This window comes from Chelonoidis abingdonii, chromosome 22 (genome assembly GCF_003597395.2).
Source record: "Chelonoidis abingdonii isolate Lonesome George chromosome 22, CheloAbing_2.0, whole genome shotgun sequence".
Taxonomy (NCBI): domain Eukaryota; kingdom Metazoa; phylum Chordata; order Testudines; family Testudinidae; genus Chelonoidis; species Chelonoidis abingdonii.
The window spans coordinates 4,411,240-4,436,618 of record NC_133790.1 but is presented as its reverse complement, the minus strand read 5'-3'; the positions used below and the strand labels follow the sequence as shown (position 1 = coordinate 4,436,618).

Below are 25,379 nucleotides of genomic sequence, written 5' to 3'. Positions count from 1 at the left end.
CACAGGGTAAAGGAACGTTTCCCACACTCTACTCCTCTATCTTCTCCAAACACAACCATTTCATAAGCCTTGACTGTGTGTGTCTATGACTCTCATGCAGCATTGCTCCAGACACATCAATATCCTAACAATTTCTGACGCTGAGACACGTACATACACAGACCTGCAGCAAACATGGAAGCTTTCTTCTCTCAGCAGCGTGACTGCTTTGCCAGCCCAGCTCCAATGGGTGTTACTGGGAGACACTTCTGGCAAAGGAAGTTAGATGCTCAAATTCTCCTGACTGTGCGGGATTATGGAGTGGTTGTGTCCCCCACATAGCAAGGAGAGTATAAAGAATCTTATTTTGCCACCCTAAATGTGTGTGTTGAGACTGGCAACAGTTACAGATACCCAAGATAAGAGCGATATCAAAGGAGTGTTCTGGACATTGGAACTTCATCACAGCTCAACTGTTGTCACCTTTCATGACTTTAGTTTTTGTGGAAAACACGTGACAGCTGTGCAGAGTGTACCCCTCTATTCCCAGAAAAGTCAGCCACGCAAACTTCCCATAGATACACCAACCTACCCACCAGGAGACACCTTTGCCTTCTACTGGAAGGAGTTTATCTATGGTGAGAGTTCTGTCTGCATAGTCTATTCAATCCTTGCCCAAACTGCTGACTGATAAGACCATCAGTTAGTGCCATTTGTGATGTGGCTCCCTCTGCACTAGGAACTGGACTGGGACCAAGAGAGTGATAAGATTCACTATAAGAACAAATTTCCACATTTATTTGCAACAAAAATTATTCACATTTCTATCAAGAGGTTAGCAAATCTCTAGAGCACTTGCCAACTGTAAGGATAAATCTTACAAGAAAATTAGCTACTGCCTGATGTTCATCTGAATTTGAGAAGACAGAATTTTAGTAATTTATGGTTCTTCCAATTACTCAAATTGTTCACTGGTGCTACAACAAAAGGACCCTGGCAGCTCTGACATTGCTCTATTGTCTGATAATCTTATTACTTAGTATTGGCGCAAACACTTGAGCTTGCTGCAAGTGAAAATTAAAAAAGGAACATTTTATATTAAGTCATTCACACCGTTTTGTCTGTTCTTTCACCCAAAAACAAAGTAAATCAATATTTTTTAAGATATGGAAATGTGCCTAAAAACTGCAAAGATTGGAAGGAGACTTTGGGCAGGTGCAGTACCTGAAACTGTCTTCCACTCACTCTTTAAAAGGGACCAGATTTCAAGCTGACTATGTCCTTTCATTTTGCAAGGTTACAACCTATAAGAAGGGAGTCAGGGAAGAGCCTGACCAGATTCTAGTTGCTTTACATATAAAAAGCTGCACTTTGAGTTTCAATTCTACTGTTTGGTGGTGTCCTGACCCTGGGGCGTGAGCTGCCTTCACATGACTGTTACTAATTCCCAGGGAGCTGATTATTCAATTCAAAGGTCTCTACATATAAGGATTTACAAAAGGGCTGGACATTAGCTTTCAGGGACTACTGACATTAAGGGGTATTTGTCACGAATAAAACAAGATGTAGATCCTAAGGGAGAACAAGTCAAGGTAGTTATAAAAACAAGGCACAAACATTTCCTAAAAAAGTTAAATTCAGGCTCAAACAATGGTGTCTTGTCTCAATGCCTCAGTTGATTCTGAAACCTTTTTAAATTAAAACGTTGTAGACTCTCCAATACAAATAATAAACCAGAAACTCTAAAATTATTAAGAGCTAGAATCTACTTATGCCTTATTGCATGCAACAAGGTAAAACGTATAAACAGGTTAAAACAACGTATGAAGTCAACACATTTTAAAATAAATCAACTTTAAAAAAAATCAGTCTAATATTTCAAAACTGAGCATGTTTTAAAAGATACGCCACAAATTAAATCCAACTAACGAGTTAAATCAAAAGGAACACATGGTCATGTAAGGTACTGTCTGCAACACGTAAATGAATAAATGGTCATTCCAAGGTAAGGCTTATAATTAATTTTCTTAGCAAAAGAGAGCATTACAATGATTAGTTACTGACTGAGAAAAGTGAGCACTTGCCAGTCTAGATTTGGATTTTTAACAATCACCACCAAGATTCTTATTGGGAAAAAAATATCAGTTTGAACAAATGAAACAAACTATAAAAAACTTTTCCTGGCTCTATGATCAAGAAAAAGCCTGAACACCAAGTCTGCAAGCAAACAGGAGTGTGTTACAAGCTTATCCTACTAAATGGCTGTACTGCATGCTTCTCGTTATTTAAAACGCAGCTCATTTTTGGTACGATCTTGTAGTACCATTAGCTCAATAAGCTGTTGTCATTTCAGAGTACATTAAAAATGACATGATGGGTCTCCATATTTATCGTCTATCAATGACTTGTGAATTAAATGTGCTCCATTTACAAATAGTGTTTTTTTTTTATTCCCAGCCTTGCAAACAAACAACCTGAGCTCTGAGAATCAAAATGGATTCTCTCTTTTTTGGCTACTCATAGCCACAACAGAACTGGAAGCCCAAATAGGCCACTGATCCCGGCCAAACTCCGCAGTCTTCAGATTATCATCTCAGCAACACTTGTGCAAACTCATGGTCTTCAATAAGGATTAAGAGATGAAACTGACTGATTCTGTAACTGGAATCCTGCAAACAATTCTGTTCAGAATGCACAAGAAGGAAAAAAAATCCATCTTAACCATGCTGCAGCTAAGAGAATGTAACAAATAAATTGTAGCAAAACTCACTCTCATCACTTAAGTGACTAGATATAACCCAAAATACAGGGAAGCAGCTGTTCTTGGTAAGTGTGACGCCACACACGCTGACAGAGTGATTAAAGAGCTACTGTGAGCCAGGCTGACTCTACCCTTCCAGCCCTGTCAATCATGCAAGGGGCGCAATAGGGGTTTAAAGGCAGGACATTCAATTCAAGTCAGTTGGCAGTTGGCTCTGGAAGAGCATGGACAGTAGCTATACAGCTCCCAAGAGGAAGCCCCGAAGAGCTTCAGGGAAACTCCCCTCAAGAAGGGCACTCACCAATGCCCCTACAAGGAGGCACCAAACTCCAGTTTATCAGCCACAGAGATTAGCCCCAGCAAGCCCCACTGCAAGCTTTTGCACTTTGATTTGGACCTAAGCTTTCGTGGGTAAAAAACTCACTTCTTCAGATGCCCCTGAAGAAGTGGGGTTTTTTACCCACGAAAGCTTATGCCCAAATAAATCTGTTAGTCTTTAAGGTGCCACCGGACTCCTTGTTGTTTTTGTGGATACAGACTAACACGGCTATCCCTTGATATTTTGCATTTGGTACTCCAGCCCTCCCTGGGGGTAGTGAATCAGGGGCTCCTCTGAAAGGATGTGGGGAGTGGGAGCCAGCAGCTCCTATCCCCTTAAAATGCAGACTCTCTGGTATAGTTTAGTATTGATAAGACAGACCACTGTTCATGCGTAGTGTGGGACCCATTGACTCTGCCAGCCAGAGGCACTCCAAGCAACCCAAGGATCGGGACAGTAAGAAAGGGATATTTTTAGTCCCTTTCCAGAGTAGAGCTGCACTTTAAGTGTTTGAACTGAGAGGAGAAAATAACTGAGTTATGCAGCGAAGAGGTCAGTCAAAAGTCTGCAGAAATGTTACTTTGTTACAGGTGAACAGTAATGTCTCTCTGCGATTTATAATCCGTACACCCCTTTCCTTTACGGAAGCTGTCAGAGTGATTACTACTACAGCAGAAACACGTATCACCTCAAGCAGGAGAATAAAGATGGAAAAAGAGGAGACGAGGAAGTAACAAATAAGGGCCGTTAGCCACAAACTGGAGGGGAGAAATGATTACGTATTATTAACAAGCGTGGAGGCAGATGCTGAGAGAGCTACATCGCAAGTGATGTGCAGTGTTTTTATTTGCAAAAGTGCAGGTGACCAGCATTCCCACGGCACAAGTGACTGCGTACCAGGCCACCCACGTATATAAACACAGGGCCGCAGGCTCCACGCTACACAGATACATTAGATGTTCCAGCAGACACAAAAGGAAACTTATCTCAGCAGTACAAATGGCCACAGATCACTGATTTTTACGTTTAAGGAGAAGACCCTGCTGATAGTACAGTCACTGACTCTGGCCCACACAGAATGCTCTCCCAAAAGCACAAACAAAAATAACTAAGCAAGACAACGTAAATAGACATAATGGTTGACTGAATGAAATACTGCCCTGGTGTCCAACAGTATGGTTAAGATGAAAGAAGAAGTCTGATCACCAGTGGAGGAGCTACTGAATTGTGGTCAGGAACAAGAACAGCCTCTCTTAAAAACAGCACCTAGGAAACCAGGAGATTCTCCTAAAACCCTAGTCAAAGAGGAGAAGCAGTGCTCACCAGTGCTTACAGATATGTTCTCTAGTGTGACATTTTTAAAACTATTTTAGATTTGAAAGGATTACCCTCAAGAATGGAATCAGCAGTGCTGTCAAAAGGCCAAAATCCTTCAGAGCTAGATCCGCAACATCTCCTTTATAGCTACGACCCACTGGACAGAGGCTGGCAGGTCACAAAAGCTAAGCAGGAATAAACACTGTTACTGCTTGACAGAAGCCTTCTAAAGAAAACTCAGGAACTGCCATATTAGTATCGGCAACACTTTGATTGGTATCTCTGACTCAGCACTGAGCCAGTGCCCGAGCATGGTTCAGGGTGGGTGGGAAAGAGGCACTTTCAGATGAGAGTTTCATTGTTTGAGATTTGGGACCACTGGGCATTATTCTCAAGGATAGGGACTTTAGAACGAATCCAGGCTACCAAGGTTAATCTTGTTAGGAGGCAGTACTTTCCCTCTACTTTCAACTGGATATTGAGCCTTCGCTGCCTCTCTAAACTAGTTTTGTAAGATTGCTGGTGCAAAATGCTCTTGGCTGCCTCTTCCCTTGGGGGCTCCATTCCAGCAATAGGAGAAACCCAGCTTTGTATGAGTCTAAAGCACTCTGGGATCACTTGGGTGGAAAGGTGCATTGAAACAGTTTGGGGTTTTGGTCCAGTTTAGTGATGTGGGAGTCACCACTTTAAGAAATCCCTTTCTGCTGAACTGCTCTTCTGGAGTGTTCCAAAAATAAAAGGGGGAGACAGCAGGATATTGCATCCAGTGGAGTAAAGTGCAGCCTGGAAGTTAGGAGCTCCCTAGTTCTAATCCCAGCTCTGCTGCTGGATGGGCTTGGAAAACGTCAATTATTGTTCCTAGTCTCCCCAGCTAGACAACAGGATACTTCCTTTGTGGTGTGAAGGTGAATATTTGTACAAGCCTTGCAAACGTAAAGCACTATAGAAAAGCATTACAAACAGGTGAATTAAACACAGGACACTACATTGTGAAACATTCACAAAAATGAAAGACCCAAGACGAAGAAACCAGGGACAGTCATTTTGGACTTTGATACTAGAAATGCCATTACAGTTTAGGGATGCCACATTCAACGTTTTTTAAATGACTTTAAATACATGCAAGACCACCACTATAGTTAAGCGTAGTACAGTAACTCCTCACTTAAAGTCATCTCAGTTAACGCTGTTTCGTTGTTAAGTTGCTGATCAGTTAGAGAACATGCTCGTTTAAATTTGTGCAATGCTCCCTTACAACACTGTTTGGCAGCTGCCTGCTTTGTCCACTGCTTGCAGAAAGAGCAGCCCGTTGCAGCTAGCTAGTGAGGGCTGGGAACTAGGGTGGACTGGCAGCCCCCCACTCCCCTAAGTTCCCTGTGCAGCAGCCTCCCAGCAGGCTATCAATTGCCAGCAGTTCAGTTGTCCCTCCTTGCAGTGCCATGTGCTGCTCCTGGGAGCCTCCTGTCTGCTGTGCAGGGGGGAAAGGGGGGAAAGAAAGAAGAGGGGGGCTAATATCAGTGTGTCACCCTTGCCTCTGCTTACCCCATTCTCCATTGGGGAGGGGGGAGACATGACAGGTCTCAGGACAGAGAGAGCTTGCTAGCAGAAGCAGCTGTCTCAACTTGCTGATCTACTTAAAAAGGGAATGTACTTAGAGTGGGTTCAGCGTTCTTAAAGGGGCAATGCACAACTCTCTCTCTCTCATACACACAGGGTGTGTGTGTCTGGCTGCCATACTGTTTCCCCTCCCTCCATTTGTGCTGCCTTGTAGAGTGTGAGACTACCTTAAGAACATGTTTACCCTTGAGGGCTCAGCTGAGTGCTTGTTCATCATTTAGCAGTAAGGCATTCCCTGGGAAATATCCCACCCTCTGACTTCACCATCTCAACCAAGTTTCACAATGAATCACTACTGTGAACAGTATTAAATTGTTTAAAACTTTCTCTCTCTCTCTCACACACACACACACACACTTTTGTCTGGTGAAAAACATTTCCCTAGAACCTAACACCCCTCCTCCCCATTTACATTTATTCTTATGGGGAAATAGCTTCGCTTAACATTGTTTAGCTCAAAGTCATATTTTTCAGGAACATAACTATAATGTTAAGTGAGGAGTTACTGTACAAAGTTTGCATCTTCTATGCCAAACTGGTGGGTTTTCAACCAGCCACAATCCTAGCAGGTTTTTTTAAATATAATCTTTTAATTAGTTAAGGATTTACAGTAAGTCTCAAGTGTTGATACACAGCTTAATATTAACTCAGTACAACTACGAGAAATTAAATCCTTTTCATAATCCATTACCATTTAGGATAAGCAATACATCACGGTAACAATTTATGATAGTTCAATGGATGTGGTTTTAAATTTAGTACATAATGAAACCAATCCAGAAAGGCGAATTAAAAGATTAAGATTTTAGCAGGCTGGATGGTTTAGGCTAAGAGATGCATGTTCAGTAGTCAAGTCCTTTAGCAGACAGTAGGTTAACTTTACCAAATAAAGTCATCTAGCTGTTTCATGCCTCCCAAAACAAAGTTCCTGAAAGAGATGGGGAAGAAACGTCTGTGATTTAGTCCAGAAGAAATGGATAAGCAGCAAGGAAAAAGAGTTGCTAAAAATGACAATGTTATTAAATCATTTGAATGTCTTTTACAACTGATTCTCTGCCATTAAAGGGCAGTTGGTCAGAGGAAACAGTTCATGGATTACAGCAAAAATATGTGCAGAGAACAGCTGCTTCCTCTGATTTTGTGTCGTACTTAGTAAGAGCACAGCTGAAAACAGGGAAGCAGCATCAGATTGCACAAGTGAAAGTGATTCCACTATCTGCAGGCTAAGGAAGGGGTTTGGAGAAGGAAATCAGATCACAAGGGCTGGGTTTGAAATGCTAATTGACCACTAACTTTTATACTTCAGAGATTCACTGCTCAGACTGGGACAGGACTTTATTTCTACTCCCCCTACAATAAACTCAGTCTCACAAACCTAGAACTTATCGCTGAAACTTAATGTGAACTGCTGTGGCCACAGAACACCAATCCCTAGCCATGCCAGATGGTCACATAAGAGGCTGTTAGAATAAAAAAATATGGCAGGATGTAAGGAAAGTGTCTTGCTCATTCCTGACCATGACAAAAGGCTATTAGTCATCCAGCCAACCAACAAAGGGATCCATGGCTAATCCTCATAATGAGGACTGTTACTCCCGAAAGGCCCACTGTGCTGTGTGTCACAGTGACAACCAAGCTAGTGAAACCTTTAAAGCATTCAGAGCTAAATATTGAAGTTGGATTTTCCTTACATCTTCCAGAAATCCATAACAATGCGCTGCTCCAGCTCAGCTGATCATTAGTTATTTCTACAGCTCCATAAGTGTGCATGGTACTTTAGAGATCTAGGTATGTGCTCTAAAGTGTGTAAATCTAAGTTGGTATACAGAAAAAGAGGAAGGGAAGAAGGGTTGCAGCAACGGACAGGAATATTTCTCGCAAAACAAATCCACTCTGATCAATCTGAATGAGATGCAGAGCTTTAAATCCATGTTGTTCTTGTGCCCCAGCAGATTTGATATTATTGCTCAAGGTACTTAGTAGAGTTTCAGGAGTGTCATCAGCCTAGCGTAGTTTGCAGCAGTAACAAGGTTTATTTCATGCCCGCAGGGAGACTAGAAATGCAGCAGCGGGATGACTTCATTGTTTGTGCCATGTGCTTATAGCTGACCAGAATAGGAGAGAAAGAGATAAGAGCTGGTTACAATGGACTCTACAACTAAAACAGTTCCGAGGGATGCTTTGCACTGGAAAATGTATGCTAATCCCCAGAATCCTCCACAAAATTAGCTGTAGCAATCAGCTGCTCTCACACACACTGACTTTTTAAACAAAACAAAACAGCTAACTCCTGTTGCAATGAAGGGTGTTCAGCATGGCTGTTCCAGTTCAGCTACCGAACACCTGATTGCTACTCCTGCATTCTGGAGAAAAACCCTGCACAACTTTCCAGAATTAAACCTCTCAGCTGTTGAAATTTGCACCCTCCGCTATCCCACCAAAAGGGTTTCAATAGAGTTTAGAAACAAACTCACGCAAGAGAAAGTGATGTCCTGTGATGACAGCAGGGGTCAGGAGAGTTGGGATCTAGAGCCCATTCTGCTGCTACAATGAGACCTCGAAAATACTTTGAGGTGATCACTGAATTTATCATCTAGAGTTTGGGCGGAAAAACATTCTCGGAGTCAGAGACCACTGGGCTTTGGGTAACGTGGTATTGCCATGTGCGGGAATCCGCCTGAGCTCTTAACTTGGCTGGAAGCACTATAGGAGAAAGTCATTCGAGCAACCGTGTCCAGGTGACCATTAAGTGGTGTTCACATGCTCCAGTGGAAGCCATATCCAACCCTACTTGTCTGCTAGGCCAGGCTGGACCAATATAGGGCTGTTAAAATAGACAAGGAAGGCGAGAGCTTGGGGGAGGGAAAGCTCAGTGGTTCGAGCATTGGCCTCCAAATCCTTGAGGGGGCCATTTAGGGATCTGGGTCAATAATCTGTCTGGGGATTGCTTTGAGTAGGTGGTTGGACTAGATGACCTCCTGAGGTCCCTTCCAACCCTGATATTCTAGGATTCTATGAAAGAACAGGATACGTTTGGACAGATCACAAAAAAAGTATCAAAAATTCTAACCAGTTCTGTAAAACTAGTTTTGCATCTGGATTTGCAGTTCGCTTACACCAGAAATTTTAAATGGCTGACTTGCTGGACCAGGATTTTCAAGATTTCATTGTCAACTTTCCCAGCACTGTTATAAATACATGTGAGAGGGCACAGCAGAGACCGAGGAATCTCGTCTGCAGGTGATAATTCCAGGTTGGGCAAGTATCTATGTACTGACTCTCAGCAGTGCCAGTGAACCATGCCCATAAACTGTCCGGAGCAGTTCTTTCAGTGTATTTCCATTTGTTCCTCAGGCTTTAAGACTCTGAAATAACCTAGCATCGGTACTTGCTTTCAACCTGAACGCAAGTGACAGTCTTGTAGAGTATTTTAAAGTCGCCTGAGTTTCTCCAATAAATGGATAAAAAAAAACATCTTTAATTCTAGTCTCTTCCCATTAAAACACAAAGGCACATAGCTAGACAGAGGTTTATCAAAAATTAGGGAAGAACTCTCCTCCTGGGCTTCAATCTCGCACGCCAAATTTTAACCTAAAAAACCGAGACATTTTCATGGATAATATTAAATGTTGACAGCACCTCAATGGCAGCATAATTTAAGTCAGTCACAGCCCATTTTAATTCATGTCCTTCCATCACCACTCCATCTAAATGACTGGAAGGGTTCACTGAATCTTGGCCAGAATCCTGATTCATTCTCACACTCACTCACATACACACCATGGCTAAACCATGAGACACAGTAACATGTCACTGACAGAATGACAGATTATCAGCATTTTTGGGGTGTGCAAGCACCTTGTACATATTATTTGTAATAGTAGGTTCAGAGTTTCGATGGAAATGCTGCCAGTTTAGAAACACAGTAATAAGAAGGCAAACACACAAAGGACAAATCTAACAAAAGGTTTAGCCAAATGGGACTGAGTAAGTCCTCAGTCACATGCACAAGTAACAAGCATCATCCCTCTTCTCTCAAAGACCTTACTCTACATGATTTCAGCCGTAGGCAGCCACCTTAGGAAAGATCACTTTAAGTAAAGAAGAGGAACCTTTTGCCACAGCTTTTTTTAAAAAAGGCAGGCTGCAAAGATTTTGTAAAGAGATAGAAAAAAAATGTATCTCAAATTACTCTGGGGATGTGTGGACTTAACCGTTACAGTACACAGATGTGTTAAACCCAGATATTTTCAAGTCACATCCCCCTGTCTATCAGGAAACATAGGAGCTTCCCCCTTTTTCTAGAGCAGAGATCATCTGTCAAGATTAGGTGGGCGTAGCCCACACAACCCAGCTCCTTCAATCATAGATGCAGGTGGATCTCTGTGCTGCTCAGCTCCAATCCTCTGTACAAAGCTAAATAAGTACATTGCACTGTACAGAACAGGTGGAAGCATGGCCTCTGCCCTAATGTGGTTAAGAGACGAGACCAAGTCCTGTGTTCAAAGTTCAATGTTTCATCCACAGCAGCTGATCATCATACAACTGCTTAAAATATCCACTTAAAATACAGATGGCAGTACCTATGAAAGACTGCCAAAAAACCCACAGCAGCAAGGCTCAGAGCCTGGGGTCAACTGACTTGGGCTCGCAGGGCTCAAAATAGCAGTGTAGATATTCCCATTCAGGCTGGAGCTCAGGCTCTGAGACCCATCCCCCAAGCCAGGTTTCAGAGTGCAGGCAGGAACATCTACACTGCTATTTTTAGCCCTGCAGCCTGAGTCATTGATCTGGAGTCTGAGACTCACTACTGCAAGGTTGCATGTGTTTTTGGGTTTGGGGGTTGTTTTTTTGCAGTATAGATGTACCCTTAATGAGTTAGGGTCTTTGGTACAGTAATGACTCTGTGGTCTTATGCAATGAGCTGTGAAAGTATTCCTAACCAACACCCAGCAAATGGAACAGCAAGTTAACTAGACAAAATCCCAGCACACCTCAGTTCCATTCACATCAAAGATCTCAATCGGGTATGAACAGGAGTGTTTCTTCCCCACTTTCCTGCCTTACTTGTTCTGAATTCCACGAATGAGGACAAACTGTCCTGCCTTGCTACGCTGGAAAAGTAGCCTAAGAGCAAACAGGAGCTGAAGTTACTGCGGCTGCAGTATGCTCAGTTCAGCACAAGGCTTGATGAAGCTCAATAGCGACCTCTTACAGCAGATTACGGCTAAAATGTGGATTAGCTCAAAAAATCCGATCCCATGGTGCTCAGGCCATACAAGGACTTTGGATAGAGATTTCTGGACGACAGACATCTGGCTAGATTTCATGGAAGAAAGATTAAAAATTAGAGATCAACTCATAGGGATCTTTAGTGACATTTATCTGAGGAGTCCTCTCCTACAGACCCCAAGTGATGTGTTGGGAAGAAAGGCAAAGGAAATGAGGGACTAACTCTTAAAAGCAAGGAAGTTCCAAGGTTAAAGACATGGTAGCTACAACATGCTGCGCTTTGTTCCTGCAATCTGCATGGTGGGTAAAACCTACAGCACCACATCTCACTGCTGTGGATTGGCAACACAGCATCTATGCAATGCAGTGGGAAACAAAGGTGTTTGGTTCCATAATTTCCTGGCACCGGCCAGTATAAAATCGGAGTCTCAGAATTATAAGCATGTAGCTGTATGTGATTAATTCCATTAGATGCTTCTTTTTTGAAAGACTAAACCATGGTCTAAAACAGGCTGTCTCTCTCTCTAGCACTGGAAAGGGTGAATTCTCTTCATATGCATGCACAAAAAATTAAAAGAAACTCAGACAAAGCATTTCAACGACAAGCCAGAAAGGAAAGAAAGAATCAGCTGCACAAGTCCTACTGCTAAACCAGCATCGGGATTGGTTTTGCTGGTAAAACAGCATGAATGGAGACAATCCGTAGGCCTCCGGCCTCCATGCATCTCCACCCACTCACCCAGTAGCTGCCAGAGGGGGCCCCATGACAATCTCCCTCCTCCCCCCAAAACTGGCTGCAAGCACAGGGCTGCGTGGCTCCGAGACTAAAGCACTAGCCACTTCACATCCAGCCAGCTGTTCTAAATAAACATGGAAAGTGAGGTTTAAAATCTCTTCGCATCGGCTAGACTGTCACTCTGAACTGTGCTGGCAAAGAAACCCAGGCAGGGCAGACGCCACAGAGGGGTTATACCATCGGGCCAGCTCCCACTCGAGCCAGCACCACCATTCACCCCAGAAAGGCATCCGAGGAACAAACGTGGGGTTTTGAAAACAGCTCAGTGTAATCAGATGGCTAAGTGATGTAGTGCACACTGTAATTCCAAGCAGAGCTTGCTGCAATTCCAGGCATCAGCCACATCCCTCCCTTCCTCAAAAGAGCAGGGAGAGCCAAAGTTCCAGCAGGGATGTTTTAACAATATTGATTTCCACTCATTTTTTCCAATCCCTGTCCATATTACATTTCAAGAGGCGCTGCCAAGAGCTCTTCACACGTGAAGACTTGCCTATGAACAGCAGAAACTCACAAAAAACAAAACCAGGCTGTCAGTAACCCCTTTGGCACATGATCAGATCCAGGAATCTAAGAGTTATCTACCCCGTACACTTGTCGCTCTGTACAGTACAGCCCCTATCCCACCATCCTCCAGTCCTAGCCCAAAGTGGCCAATCAAAGCAAAGGGTGGAAATTATTCGGGATGTCTGACAGCCGAAAGAGCTGTAATGACCATATATGGTAAAAACCACTGTCAGGAGCCCTGCAGTGCCTGCTGCTGTTAGACATATCAGTGAAATGCAGCAGCAGAGGCAGGGCCAAGGAGAAGCACAAAGAAGAATAAGCCGCTCAGCTCATCGCTGGGGTGGGGTGGGGGGAGGGAAGAGCCATTCATCTGCCAGGGCAGTGTCAAAATCACTCAGTATAATCAAAAATCGCCCCTGGGGGACATTGGGGCTCTGTGCCCGGACTTTGGGCTCATTGTGACCATTTTAATTTAAAAATACAGCAAACATTCCATGGGAGCAAATATAAAAGCCATTTGCTTGCACTTCATATGGTAATGAGACTATACAGCACTGGGACTATGCCAGTCCGGGTCCTAATTATTCAGCACCTGGTGCCTCCTCCATCCCCTCAGATCACCCCCACCACCATCCATTTCACATTTCCAGGTGCCACCCCGAAGCAGACAGATTTACAAGAGCCACGAGCCAGAATCAAAGGGCAAGCAGGCGCTGAACACGCTTCACTAACAGTAGCGTTTTATTTCACTGCAGCGCCTGCCTTTCATCCTGAAGTGCTTCGCTATCCACATGCACGCAGACCCACTGAAAGGAAGCTGCCTCAGGAGCAGAGGACAGCACGCAAAGCCTGCTGCACAACTTCTGTGGGAGAAGGAATTTTGGGGCAACTCTTTCTCTTGCAAGTTCCATGGTACCTTCATACAGAGGGCCATGGCTTTTAAAGTCTGTGTGCGGTACTCAGTTGTTCCTCCTCGGAAGGATGAAGGGCTGACCCTGCTGGGATTGGAATAGGTGGTTTCAGGAAGGCTAGAGGTATTTAAAATCATTAAGTCATCCCCCCATGCTGCTAAAAACAGATGCATCCTCCTGAACTATCTCCCACCTATGGCACAAGACATGCAATTGGTATTGCCTGACCAGCTTGAACCTTAATACCAGTGGGAGAATATGATGTAGCCTCCACAGCCACACAAGGAAGGGTGGGAGGCAGCTCGAATCTCTGCCTGTGCATCCCTAGTGTGATGCTTTCACTTTGAACCCAAGAGGAACCATGAAATGGGTTTCATTGGAAAGCTCCTAAGACTTCTTCATACAGCACACATCTCTAAAGATGATTCAAGTGCTGAGTGTGGATTGGCCACCAATAGCATTAGGGCTCCACAGGAAGCTCCCACAGAAGGGGCCAAAAAACAACTTCTGAAGTTCTACAGAAGCAGGTGGGGAATCCATCCTGGCTGTCAGAGGACCGTAGACAGGGGATGAGAGTGTGGGGGAGTCATGCAAGGATGGGGATGTATACTTGCTCAGGTAGCTCCTCATATGGCAACATGTGGATGGCCTAGAGGATCTAGTTCACTGATCCTCCCATTCCCCCCCAGTGAAGGGCATGTCACCATCCCATGTAGGCTACTTCAACTGCTGACCCTTCTTCAAGCTCCCACTCGTGGTCTTGCTAGGTGCTGGGATCTGGTTTTGGCCCTGAATGCATTAAAATGTACTCCACACAAACAAAACTGCTGCAATTCAAGCGTTTTATAGGATACTCTGCTTGCAGAACATCAATGATAAGGTTTTAAACTCATAAGCAATTTTAGATTTGTTTACCAAAGTGCTTTAACCAAAAATTTGAGTGTAGTATATTTAAGTAATTAATCTGTATATATTCCACACATAGCTTTGCACATCTCTTTCACATGCAAAGAACTGCTGGAAAATCTGTGAAGAAGTTGCCAAACTAGTGATACGATTCTAACGAGCTGCAGGGCAGGTGGTTGGTTTAGCTGTGCTGGTGGAGATCTTCAATTAGTAGTTCTGATGCTGGTAATGAAGCAAACAAACACACATACCATCTACCCCAGAAAACCTTCTCTCATAGTGACAAACTAACTCAGGGTATCAGAACTGAACTGGGAGTTTGAACATCTCGATTTCGGCAGTACAGACCCATTCTCAACCCCAGACTGGGCAAGGACGCGTCAAAGCCAGGTAGAAAGACCACCATACTGGCTGCAGCCATCACGCTCCAGGGTTTAGAGAGGCTGGTGTAAGCAGAAGGGTCCGTGCACCCTTTTGAATGTAGCAGGCTGCAAATATGCTGGATCTGAGCCTCCGAGTGCTTTCCACATTGTGTTGGCATAGCTATGCTTTCCCAGCATGGCCTAGATGAGTCAGCTTGGCATCAGCAATGTGGGCCTTCCATACATGAGAAGGTGGGGGAGGCATGTTTGCTCCAAGCTAGTCAGGTGTTCCACGGGTGCTAGGGCTCAAACCTGTTTGCTCCTGAACCAGTCAGGCTTCTGCAGAATCAGAGAAAAATAATGCTCCATGGCAGAAGCCACAAATCAAAGATTTGTTATTTTACATAAGCTTTGCTTGTCAACTGACAGCAACAAGCAGAGATGCTGGAGAGAAGAAATTAATATTTCACTTCCTTTTAAAAGGAGGGATATTCTAGGGCATGACAGATGCCTTGATAAATAAGGTCCTTGATAATGTTTATTAACTGATAAATCAGCCATCTCATCTCAACATTTAATATTCTTTAGCCTTTGCACTGTATATTATGTCAAATGTCCATGCAAGACTGGATAGCCACTTGAATAGAACCAAAAACTGTTACCACAAAAAAAATATATATATTTTTTCTGGAAAACTTAGAAAATGTAAAGGAAAACACAAATTTGAGAAAATAAGCTCTGTTTACTTTCAAGAATATACAATCCTTTTATAACATGGTTTGGTCTAACCCTGAATAATAGGTCAAGCCACATTAAAAGTATTTTGCAGAGACCCACACAGTAAGTAAGGAATTTGATAGTTATGTTGCAATTAAGCTGAGAAGGAAGTTCTCTCTATACTGGCTCTGGCACCTCCCTGGTCTCTCTGGATTGCACAGAGTTTAGTTTTATGGAAATCATCAAAACAAAATTTAAATCAGCGCTTTTTAAAGTGAACACGATGGCAAGGATGTTAGTGGAAGTCATTTGCAGACAGCTCAGTGAAAACCTCTGACAGTGGCAATCAGATAATAAAATGTTCTGCTGTTTAAGGAATGGAAGAGAAAGTGAAAATATTATAATGTGAATATGTAAATCAATGGCATGATACACACTTCACATGAACACTGTGCTTAATTTTGGTCACCCTATCTCAAAAGATATAGCTAAAGTAGGAGTGATCCAGAGATGGACAATAAAAAAATTAGAAGTCAGAACAGACTTTGATAAGAAGAGACTGAAAACACTGGAAGCGTTTAGCTGAGACAGGAGAAGTACAAGAGCAGTTATGATGAAAGGAATATAAAATAATGAGTTACAAACATGTAAAAAACAGCACTTCTAAAACAAGAATAAGGGAACATTCCATGAAACTGAAAGAAATTTTGAGGAGTAAGGAAATATGTAACACAATTAACTTATGGAACGCGTTGCCTCAAGATATAACTGAGCCTAGTGCAGAGGTCCTCAAACTGTGGGTCATGGCCCACTAGGCAAGGAGAAACACTGAGGGGGGGGGCGTGGCTGGGCCCAGGCCAGTTCCTATCGGGGGCAGAGAGGGAGCACCACCCAGCTCTGCCCCGCGCCCGGGCCCCCAGCCTCAGCCCACTTACTCCTGTCCACGTCCCCATCCCACCACCCAGCTGCAGCTCTGCTCACGGCCCCAGCTCCAGGAGTGGGGGGGACACTGCTTGGGTTAGGAAGATACTTCTCGCCTGGTATGTCATTCCCTAATCAACCAGAGGAATACATCAGGTTCAGTTAAGTGTCAGATGGGATACTTGACTAGATGGACCACTGATCTGAGCTGATAAGGCCATGTCTATGCCCCTAACTAATGTTTCTATGAAGCCAGAGTTACAGTTTTGGGGAGAGATCCCACATACACACTTTTGCAGACTGGGCTATTCTTTTTTCTGTTTCCCTCCAATCATCCTGGACCAATGTATTCTCTTGCTATGTTATAATCTTACTCCTCTTCCAAAATGACGGTCCTCTTTTGAAGAGAAACTAGTGCTCTGAAACAAGAGTCAATGGTGATGTATTCAGGGTTTTAGGTTTTTTGTTTTTTTTTTTTAAACAGATGGCACATGAAGTAATCAAGCTGATAAGCTCATTTAAAGGATTTGTAACTGAAATTATGAACGACTGACCAACTGACTGTGCTAAAAGTCAATCAAAAGGGGGGCTTTGAATACTTCTTTCCGGCACAGAAAACAAAAAGGTATTTTGTGACCCACTGCAGAGATACCTTGGGGTGATTGTATGTAAGGACTAAGGCTATGTCTACCCTACAGCCTATGTCGACAAAACTTATGTCGCTCACGGATATGAATATTCCATCCCACTGAGCAGCATAAGTCACATGAAGAAGCGTGCTATGTTGGCAGGAAAGCTGCTTCTGCCGCCTGCGAATTTGCTTTTTATGCCAATGGGAGAGCTCTCCCCTGTCGGCATAGAGTGTCTTCAACAGATGCACTCCAGAGGCACACCTGCGCCACTGCAGCACTTTACGTACAGACATACCCTTATTTTCATTTGCTATATCTATGAGACATCATCCTACTGCTTTATATGTTTTTATGCCATAGTTGCAAAGACTGTCACGAAGCCTTCCAGCACTGATCTCTTCTAACAGTCTCTCCCTATGCCCTTTCATCTAAGCAGTTATCCTGCATTTTGTATTTGCCTTTGGGACAATAGGTTTTGTAACGCGAGTGCATATATTTATGAGGTTACAGAAATACCAGGAGGTGGCCATCTAATAAATAACCTTACAGGGAAGTTGTATCAGTTACAGCTGCCTCTTGCTTTACAGAATCTTAAAATATCTGTCAGATTTGTGGCATGTCTCCCCGCTATCATACTCTAGCTGCTGACGGTAAGAGGGCTCTGGCTGAAATGCAGTAGCCGTCTACTCAGGGAATCATTCATGTGAGCTCAGAGAATGGTCGGAGATGTGGCAGGAGCGGTTATCTGACTCAGGTTATTCTGGTATTTATACCAGCACTGAACAGGTAGAGCCTAGAGTGAAAGACTATCCTAAAGAGACGAACAGCGGATTGAACAGGAGGAGATCATCTGATTCTTAGGATACATCTATACATGGATTTAAAAACAGAAACAGTGACTGGCCTGGCTCAACTCATTTGGGCTCACAGCGCTCAGGCTCTGGACTGAACAAGTGTTGTGTAGACGTTCAGGCTTGGGCTGGAACCTGGGCTGTGGAACCCTACAAGTGTGAAAGGTCCCAGAGCTTGGGCTCCATCCCAAGTGTGATTGTCTACACAGCAATTTTTAGCCTCACAGCCCAACTCGCCTCACCCAGGCCACCTGTGGCCATGCCACACATATGCTCAAAGACCTCCAGGTCTTTAAGAATCAGACCACCTCTTTTTTCATTCTTTATTTTGCCACCTAGCTGTAGCAAGTCAAACGCAGAAAGTAATTAATGCAATAACATACTGAGACGTACGAGATACCTGGGTACCTTAGAAAGCTAAAATCCTGGTGGTAAAATGATAGACCATCACTATAGCAAACAATTTCCTTGTGGTAGCACATCATTCTAATCATGCACTTTTTTCATGCAGAGCTGGTCCAAATTAGTTAAGCAAACCACTTTTATTTACTGCGTTTCATTTAAAGGAAGCATTGGAATGATTACTGAGGCATGCAAGACTCCAGCTAATGGCATCAGAAACTGGCATCTGTCATTCCAAAAAACAGCTCTGAAGTAAGACTTCCCAGGCTCAGTCTGGTTCATAAATAATGTTGAGATGACAACTTCACTCTATAGAGGCAATAACGAGAAACTTTCAAAAGCACCTACCTTGTGCAAGGGCAGCACCAGGAACGCTCCACCACCACTAGCTTCTATGATTATTGCAACAAATTTGGGGTTTACTACACAAAAGGAACTATCCCAGGTAACACGGGAAACCCGGATGTCGTCGTAACACTGGTCATTTTTCACTGCTTGCCCAAACACATGCCGAAATTTGCTCTGTCGTACCACTCGCCTCATTGTGTCTGCGGAGAAAGAGAACAGGAGTTTCAGAAAAACTTGGCCAGTTAAGTGCATGTTGTCTGGTCTGTTTTTCTAGAACCCACCTGCCTACGTATGCTAGTGAACTCAAAGAGTCAGTCAAGTACCCAGTATTGCAGGAGACGCAGCAGCTTTCATTCATTACTCCTACTCATACAGATGACCAGTTTCAGATCCTGGCCACTCTACAGTTCAAACAGTGCTAGTAACAACTGGTTTTGAAAGGAAAGTTCTATTTTTTAATAAGATGTCAGAATTACACTGACTTGTACCAAGCAGAACAGAATTGGACTTTTTTAACCAATATTGTATTTTACAACAAAAATGGTAAGACTAATTTTCCACAAAGAATGGCATTTTCCCTATTCTGATTATATTCCTTTTATTCCAGTAAAGGAGCACCCAACTCAATGGGTTTTTCAGGTGAGTTTGTACATATTTAAAAATTGTTTAGGGGCACGAGATGAGAAATGTATTTTGTTTTTGATTAATTTATTTACTTTCTAGGAAATATAGATAAAACACAAACTCTCAGAAATAGAAGTGGGTTCACAAGTTAGTATAAAGTAAGCTAGCTAACTCAAATTTCTTATTAAAAATAAGTTTATTTCCTAAGCAGGAAGAAGGAAAGCAAGCTAATGACTAGAATTAACTTTGTTAGCTTGTTTGCTTTGCTCCTCCTCTGCCTCAGAAACCGATTGTCTTGCGTTAGACTAGAGGGAAGTTCACTGGCATAGAAAATTCCAGCCCCCTGCCTCTGCATAGACTGCATGGGGGTAACACTTCATAGGAACACTGGATCTCACGGGGAGTGAGTGGCAGTATATTTTCCATTGGCATCTCCAACTTCCAGATTGATCCCTTCTGAAACTTACTGAAAAACATCAAAGGAGTCCTCTCATTGTAGGAGATTTTCTCCTCTAGAATTATCAGTTCACAGGTAAGTGAGGAACCTCCATATACTTACTTGCCTTTAGAGATTGAAAACGACTTCTGCAATGCCCAATCTCTGAGCAACAGAAATCAGAGTCCTGCTCTAAGTTTGCCTCTCCATAGGTCCATGGTTACACACCAGGACTGGGAAAATGCTAGTCCAGTTCAAAACTACTTGTTAAGGAAATATTGGTTCTGATTATTCCTGCAGTGAAGTGGTAAACTGAAATGCTTTTGCACACCACAGTGGATGTGCTTGTGTGTGCACAGTCCGCCTGCAAGCAAAAATTATGAAAGGTTACTCAAAAACACACATCCCATTTTAACTTCCAGAACTCTGCACGCAAGTACACTGTAAGACTGGCTTAAGAACAGCTTATTTGTAAAAAGTCTGGGAGCTAAAAAGTGAATGATCTGTACATCTGGAGTAAAGCTCTCACCAGAATTGGCTGAGTCGTCGCACAGTTAAAAACATTTATATCACTCTTAATAGAAACACTCAATTGCTCAGTGAACTACCTTAAGTTTCCACATAAATATGAGGAATTTTCTGCAATTTGTCTCTTTCCTGCAAAATCCCCATGCCTGTGGTGACAACATCAAACACTGAGCACCAGGACTCTGGAGTAGGACATCTGTACAGCAGACTTGCCCCAAATCTAAAAATCTACAGATTATGCAGACCATAAATTTAAGTGAAATGGCAGCACTCGTTAAATCTGCTGGACTGACAGCACTGGAGAAGGAAGCCACTAGTTCAGAGACACACCCCATGCAGCAAAGCCAAAGTAGTGAGCAGAAGCTTCTACTAACGTGCCACACATTGCCGGAATGAGGCAGGAGCTCAGCCTCCAGGCCCAGGCACTCATGGGTTTCCTTTCAGAGACCAATAATACATGTCCCAAGTACTGTGGCAATTTCTGCAATGTGGATCTCTGTCTATCTAGGAATAGGACAGAGGCCACCAACTGTTTTCACACAGGCCAAACAGCTGTCGGATGGTAATGACTTGCAGCCACTGATGACCTTAACTGAGTTCAAACCAGCGACCTAGAGGCAAAAAGCTCTATATATTATTCCAAGTCTCTCGAGTTGTCCAGTCCAGACATTTTTTTTTTTTAGTATTTCTCACTCGCATTATTTTTGTTGTACTAGCATCAAGCAGCTATTCAGCATATAGCAATCTATCAAGAACATAACAAAACTGCCAAATAGTTAGCCTTTCCCAGGCATATTTACAGCTCCGCTTCCTAGAGTCTCTTCTCCATCAGATAACATAACCCAAACCACAGATCATGGATAGAGTCACCTATTTTCAAGTCTCTCCAGTTCAGCCAGGAAACCTAAATGATTGTTTACAGCACACACGGTCTCACCTATGAGTGTACAAGAAGGGGTAAGGCTGTTTTCATCAGGGGTTCATTAAAATTTCCCAGAATAAATTAGATGGTTTTTAAAACTACAGAAGTGCCACAGTTAGCACTTTATTACAAATGCCTGTAGCTTAAAAGAAAAGCAGCTGTCATTTTAAAAATAAAATTTTGTGGACAACCGGTGAATTTGAGATCTAGAGAAAAGCAGCACTACAGAAAAAGGATTGGTATTAGATGGGATTATGCCTCCTCAATATTTACAAATAAATAACTGAAAATTAATGAATATCCAAACATTTGTTAAAATATGAAGTATACGTAGCAAAAAAAAAAATAATCTAAAAAAAGGGACCTTATCCCTAGCTCCACACTTCTGACACAGAAGTTGCACAATCAGAATGAAACACCCACGTAACCCACAAACATGAATAACTTTTTACATACATAAGCCATTGCAGCACCATGACAGATAATGTTATGACCTGTGCAGCAGCTTCAATAGAACAGTTGAAGCCTAGCATATCGAATAGTTTTCATCCAGCAGGAGTCCAGAGCACATTAAAAACAAACTAATATACAAACTAGGCAGATATTCCATCACCTATCACTGAAATTCATCCCACAGATGTCCGTAATACCACAGCTACTCTGACAACAATGCTGCAGTTTTTTCAGAGAGAAAGGGAAGAGCAAGCTGTCCCAACCTGAACTGGCAGGGGGGACACTCTAAATAGGCCCGTATGTAATAATTCAAAGTGGGATTCTGCCAAGACAACAGGAAGGCAAGCCTACTGCCTGTGAAGTGACATGGGAATTGTAATGACCCCACACAGGAAGGAGTGTACAGAGCAGGTGACTGAGTCAGGAGACCCTGGTTCCAGTCCCAGTTTTGCCACTGACTCACTGTGTGATCTCAAGCAAGTCACTTAGCCTGTCTGTGCCAGACAAAGTGTGGAGAAAACAACAAGCGTCATAAGCACTTACAGCTGCTGCAATGAATGCCCCCAAGAAGGGCCAAGGACCTTACAAGTTGTCTGGGTCTCAGTTAAGATGCTTCATCTAAAAAATTTCAGTATCTCACCCAACTAGTAATTCACATGATTAAATCTTTCAGACCTGATCAAGAGCACTTCTAAAAAGACCCTTACCCGGTACTGTGGTAGAGCCTTGGTCATGGCCCAGAACTCCACTGTGCTACGAGCTGTACAAACAAAGGGAGTTTCAGTACAAAAAGTTATCTTTAGGAGGCCATGTGGTCAACCAGAGCAGCAGTTATTTGTACAATCCCAGCAACTTGGAGAGATACACAATTAAGACACATGCTTTTACCCTGGCTTATTTATGTTGCACCTTAAAAATGGACAATAACTCACAACAGGTAAAAGGTTCAACAAGAATATTCCTGCCCCCAAAGGCTTCTTCTCCAAACACGATCACTCAGTATCTTCATTTCTTTTTTCCCTTTGCTATTATTCAACACTTAAAACTGACAATGACTTGCTGTAAAACTGACAATGACTTGCTGGTATACAATTTATATGAAAGATATGATCTACATATTGCTAATTCTCACAATTTTATTGCAAGTCTCTCACTGTGTATTTTTAAGCCTCAGCTCCTGGAGTCCTGTGATTACATGAGGATTTCAGCTTTCCAATTACTCCTGCTCCCCATCTTTCTAACCCTCATGATTGCACAGAAAAGCCTTCAAACATGAAGTCTAGAGACTCAGAAACCAGAAGGTAACTATAAAACTCCCCTGATTTATTTTTAAGCCAATCTCATGATTTTGAAATGCTTGGGTCAGCAATACCGCAGTGTACAGCTGCACTTCCCATATTTTTATAACCGTCTGTTCTAATTTTGATGAACCTTCCTTCTCTCTACAGACAGTCACTTCACATCTTGCCAGGAAACATAAGTATTGCACTTAGGAATTACCCAAACTCGTTGATGGGGAGAAAATAGAGGGTTACTCTCAAAAAACACCATCTGTTGCAATAACGAGACATAACCGGAAGTGTGCAAGCCCAACTCAACTACTTCTCACTTGATAACACATCTCACATGTACAATGCTCTGCAGTAAAGTTCTACTTGCTCATTTACCTGAGGTGTGTAAATTTTTCTGACGAGCAAGTAAAACATTAGCCATCCAGGTAAGACAGGAGAGCAAGGCAGGCTTTGTATAAGTTTTCAGGAAGACTTTGCAACACTGTTCATTCTTTAGCATTCTTCCCACTCCATGGTGGGTCAACACATAAAAAATCTTATATTTTAGAAAAAGGTAAAGCCAATATTTAAATCTCTGTTCCTGCAAGTAACTCCCAATTGTTCAATCTCAGCACACCATATACAGAAATTTTGCAATTTGTCGTCTTTAACACTGGGAACAGGGACATGATAGTAAAATGTAATGTTTCCTGTGTACAATCGGTACAAAAATTTCACCTGGTCCACAATGAGACCCCACCAAAAAAAGTCAAGTTCTCCAGCTCACAAATCTGATACCTTTAATTCTACTATTACTCCCTGACCAGCTGCTGAAAAATTCCCTTCTCCCCAGTCCCCAGGGTGAATTTCCCTCATTTTAGTCATTTGAGGAAGGGTTTTAGGAGTTAGCCTCATTTTGAGCAATGCATAAAAGCACACTCCTTACTCATTTAAGATCTTTTTGCTCAAGAAGCCCACCTTTGCCACCCTTTCCCTCAACCCCAAATGCCCTGTCCTCAAAGGAAACCACTCTCTAGGATGAGACCAGGCTGAACAGGCTCACTGAGCCCTCATTTCCATAGCATAGGGAGTGATTCTCATCTTTGGATCACAGCCATTTTGATCTGGTTCTTCTCTGGGGGAAGGGAGGAGGGCAGTTATAAAGAGCAGTGACTATGGATCCTTCAATGCACCAAGGAAAGCAACCGGGTAAAAAATATAAGTAGGGTTAGCTTGGCCCTCGAAAGCCAACGAAGAGCTTTCTTTCCCTGCAGTTCCAGCCTGAAGAGGTTTAGTATCCTAATTAATTTCCCAATAGTCAAGTGCAGCAAATGATCCCCTCCCCCACTATCTAAAAAAATGACAGCTGAAGCCTGCTGGTTCTCTTTGCAGGGTTAGTTCAGAGTCAAACGAGGCAGACTGCAGGAACAGAAGGCAACCCCTAGGGAAAAAAGTTACTGTCTAGCAAAGAGGATAGGATTTTCACCTCTGCGATTATTAGATAAACCCTGATGTGCACCTGAAGCCATACGCCATTTTAAAAGATGGATTCAGCCCGTTATCAAATAGGGAAAATATAGTAGGACCTGGCTAATTCAGGCTAATGACCGGGAAGCCTGGGTGACTTAGGCAAGGTAGCACATCATGAAATGTCCTTTGTTCACACGCTTGGCTAATTGCAGTTTTACCTACCAATGCTATTCCTGTAAGGATACTGTAACATCTCCTAAGAGCAAGAACATCAGAGACAACTCATTACAGCACTGTTCATTTCAAATCTTTGCTGAGTAGTAGGGAGAGGATATCAGGGTATGTCTGCTAAGTATGGGATATTCGTCTCAGCAAAGTACAAATTAGGAGGGTTAAAGACACCACGCCTACTGGGAAGGGTTTTAATATTGCTAGAGTTACAACCCTCAGCAAAATTAAAACAGAAGCTTTATATACCCTTCCAAGAGGGTACCAATGGAAGTGCTAACAGACTTCTAGCTATACATGGACCTCCCATGCAATGCTTTATAATGCAGAGTGTTTACAACTCATGCTGTATGGGGCGCATCTGGATAAACACCCTTCAGCTTTCTAATGCTAAGAGACTTGTGGCCAAACTCTACCTTTGGTTACATCCATCCAAACCTGATTGATGGCAGAAGCCTTTGTACAGGCCCAGAGTACTAGGCATAGAATCTGGCCCCTTGCAGAAGTGTTCAAAGTGGACCTTAGAAATCACCTGAATGTTCAAGAACAGGTTAGAGGAACACCTGCCAGGGATGGTCTAGAAATATTTGGTCCTGCCTCAGCATGGCAGGGCTGAACTAAGGGATCTTTCAAGGTCCCTACCAGCCTCAGACCTACATTTCTAAGATTCTTGGGGTTGGTCTACACTACGGGGGAAAAATCGATCTTAGATACACAACTTCAGCTACGTGGAAGTCGAATATCTAAGATCGGATTACTCACCCGTCCTCACCGTGCGGGATCCATGTCCGCGGATCCCCCTGTCGATTCCGCAACTCCATTGGGGTTGGTGGAGTTCCGAAATTGATATAAGCGCACTCGGGGATCGATAT

The 25,379-nt window shown here is 43.0% G+C and overlaps 1 protein-coding gene across 2 annotated transcripts in view; it reads right to left on the bottom strand.

Moving 5' to 3' along the window:
* CORO1C (coronin 1C) overlaps positions 1–25,379 on the bottom strand; it is an 80,686-nt gene that overhangs the window by 27,086 nt on the left and 28,221 nt on the right. For both annotated transcript variants that reach the window (XM_032805405.2, XM_075059912.1), the window contains exon 2: positions 18,576–18,775. In XM_032805405.2, coding sequence (XP_032661296.1) covers positions 18,576–18,775 — 200 coding nt within the window. The remainder of the gene's footprint in view (positions 1–18,575; positions 18,776–25,379) is intronic.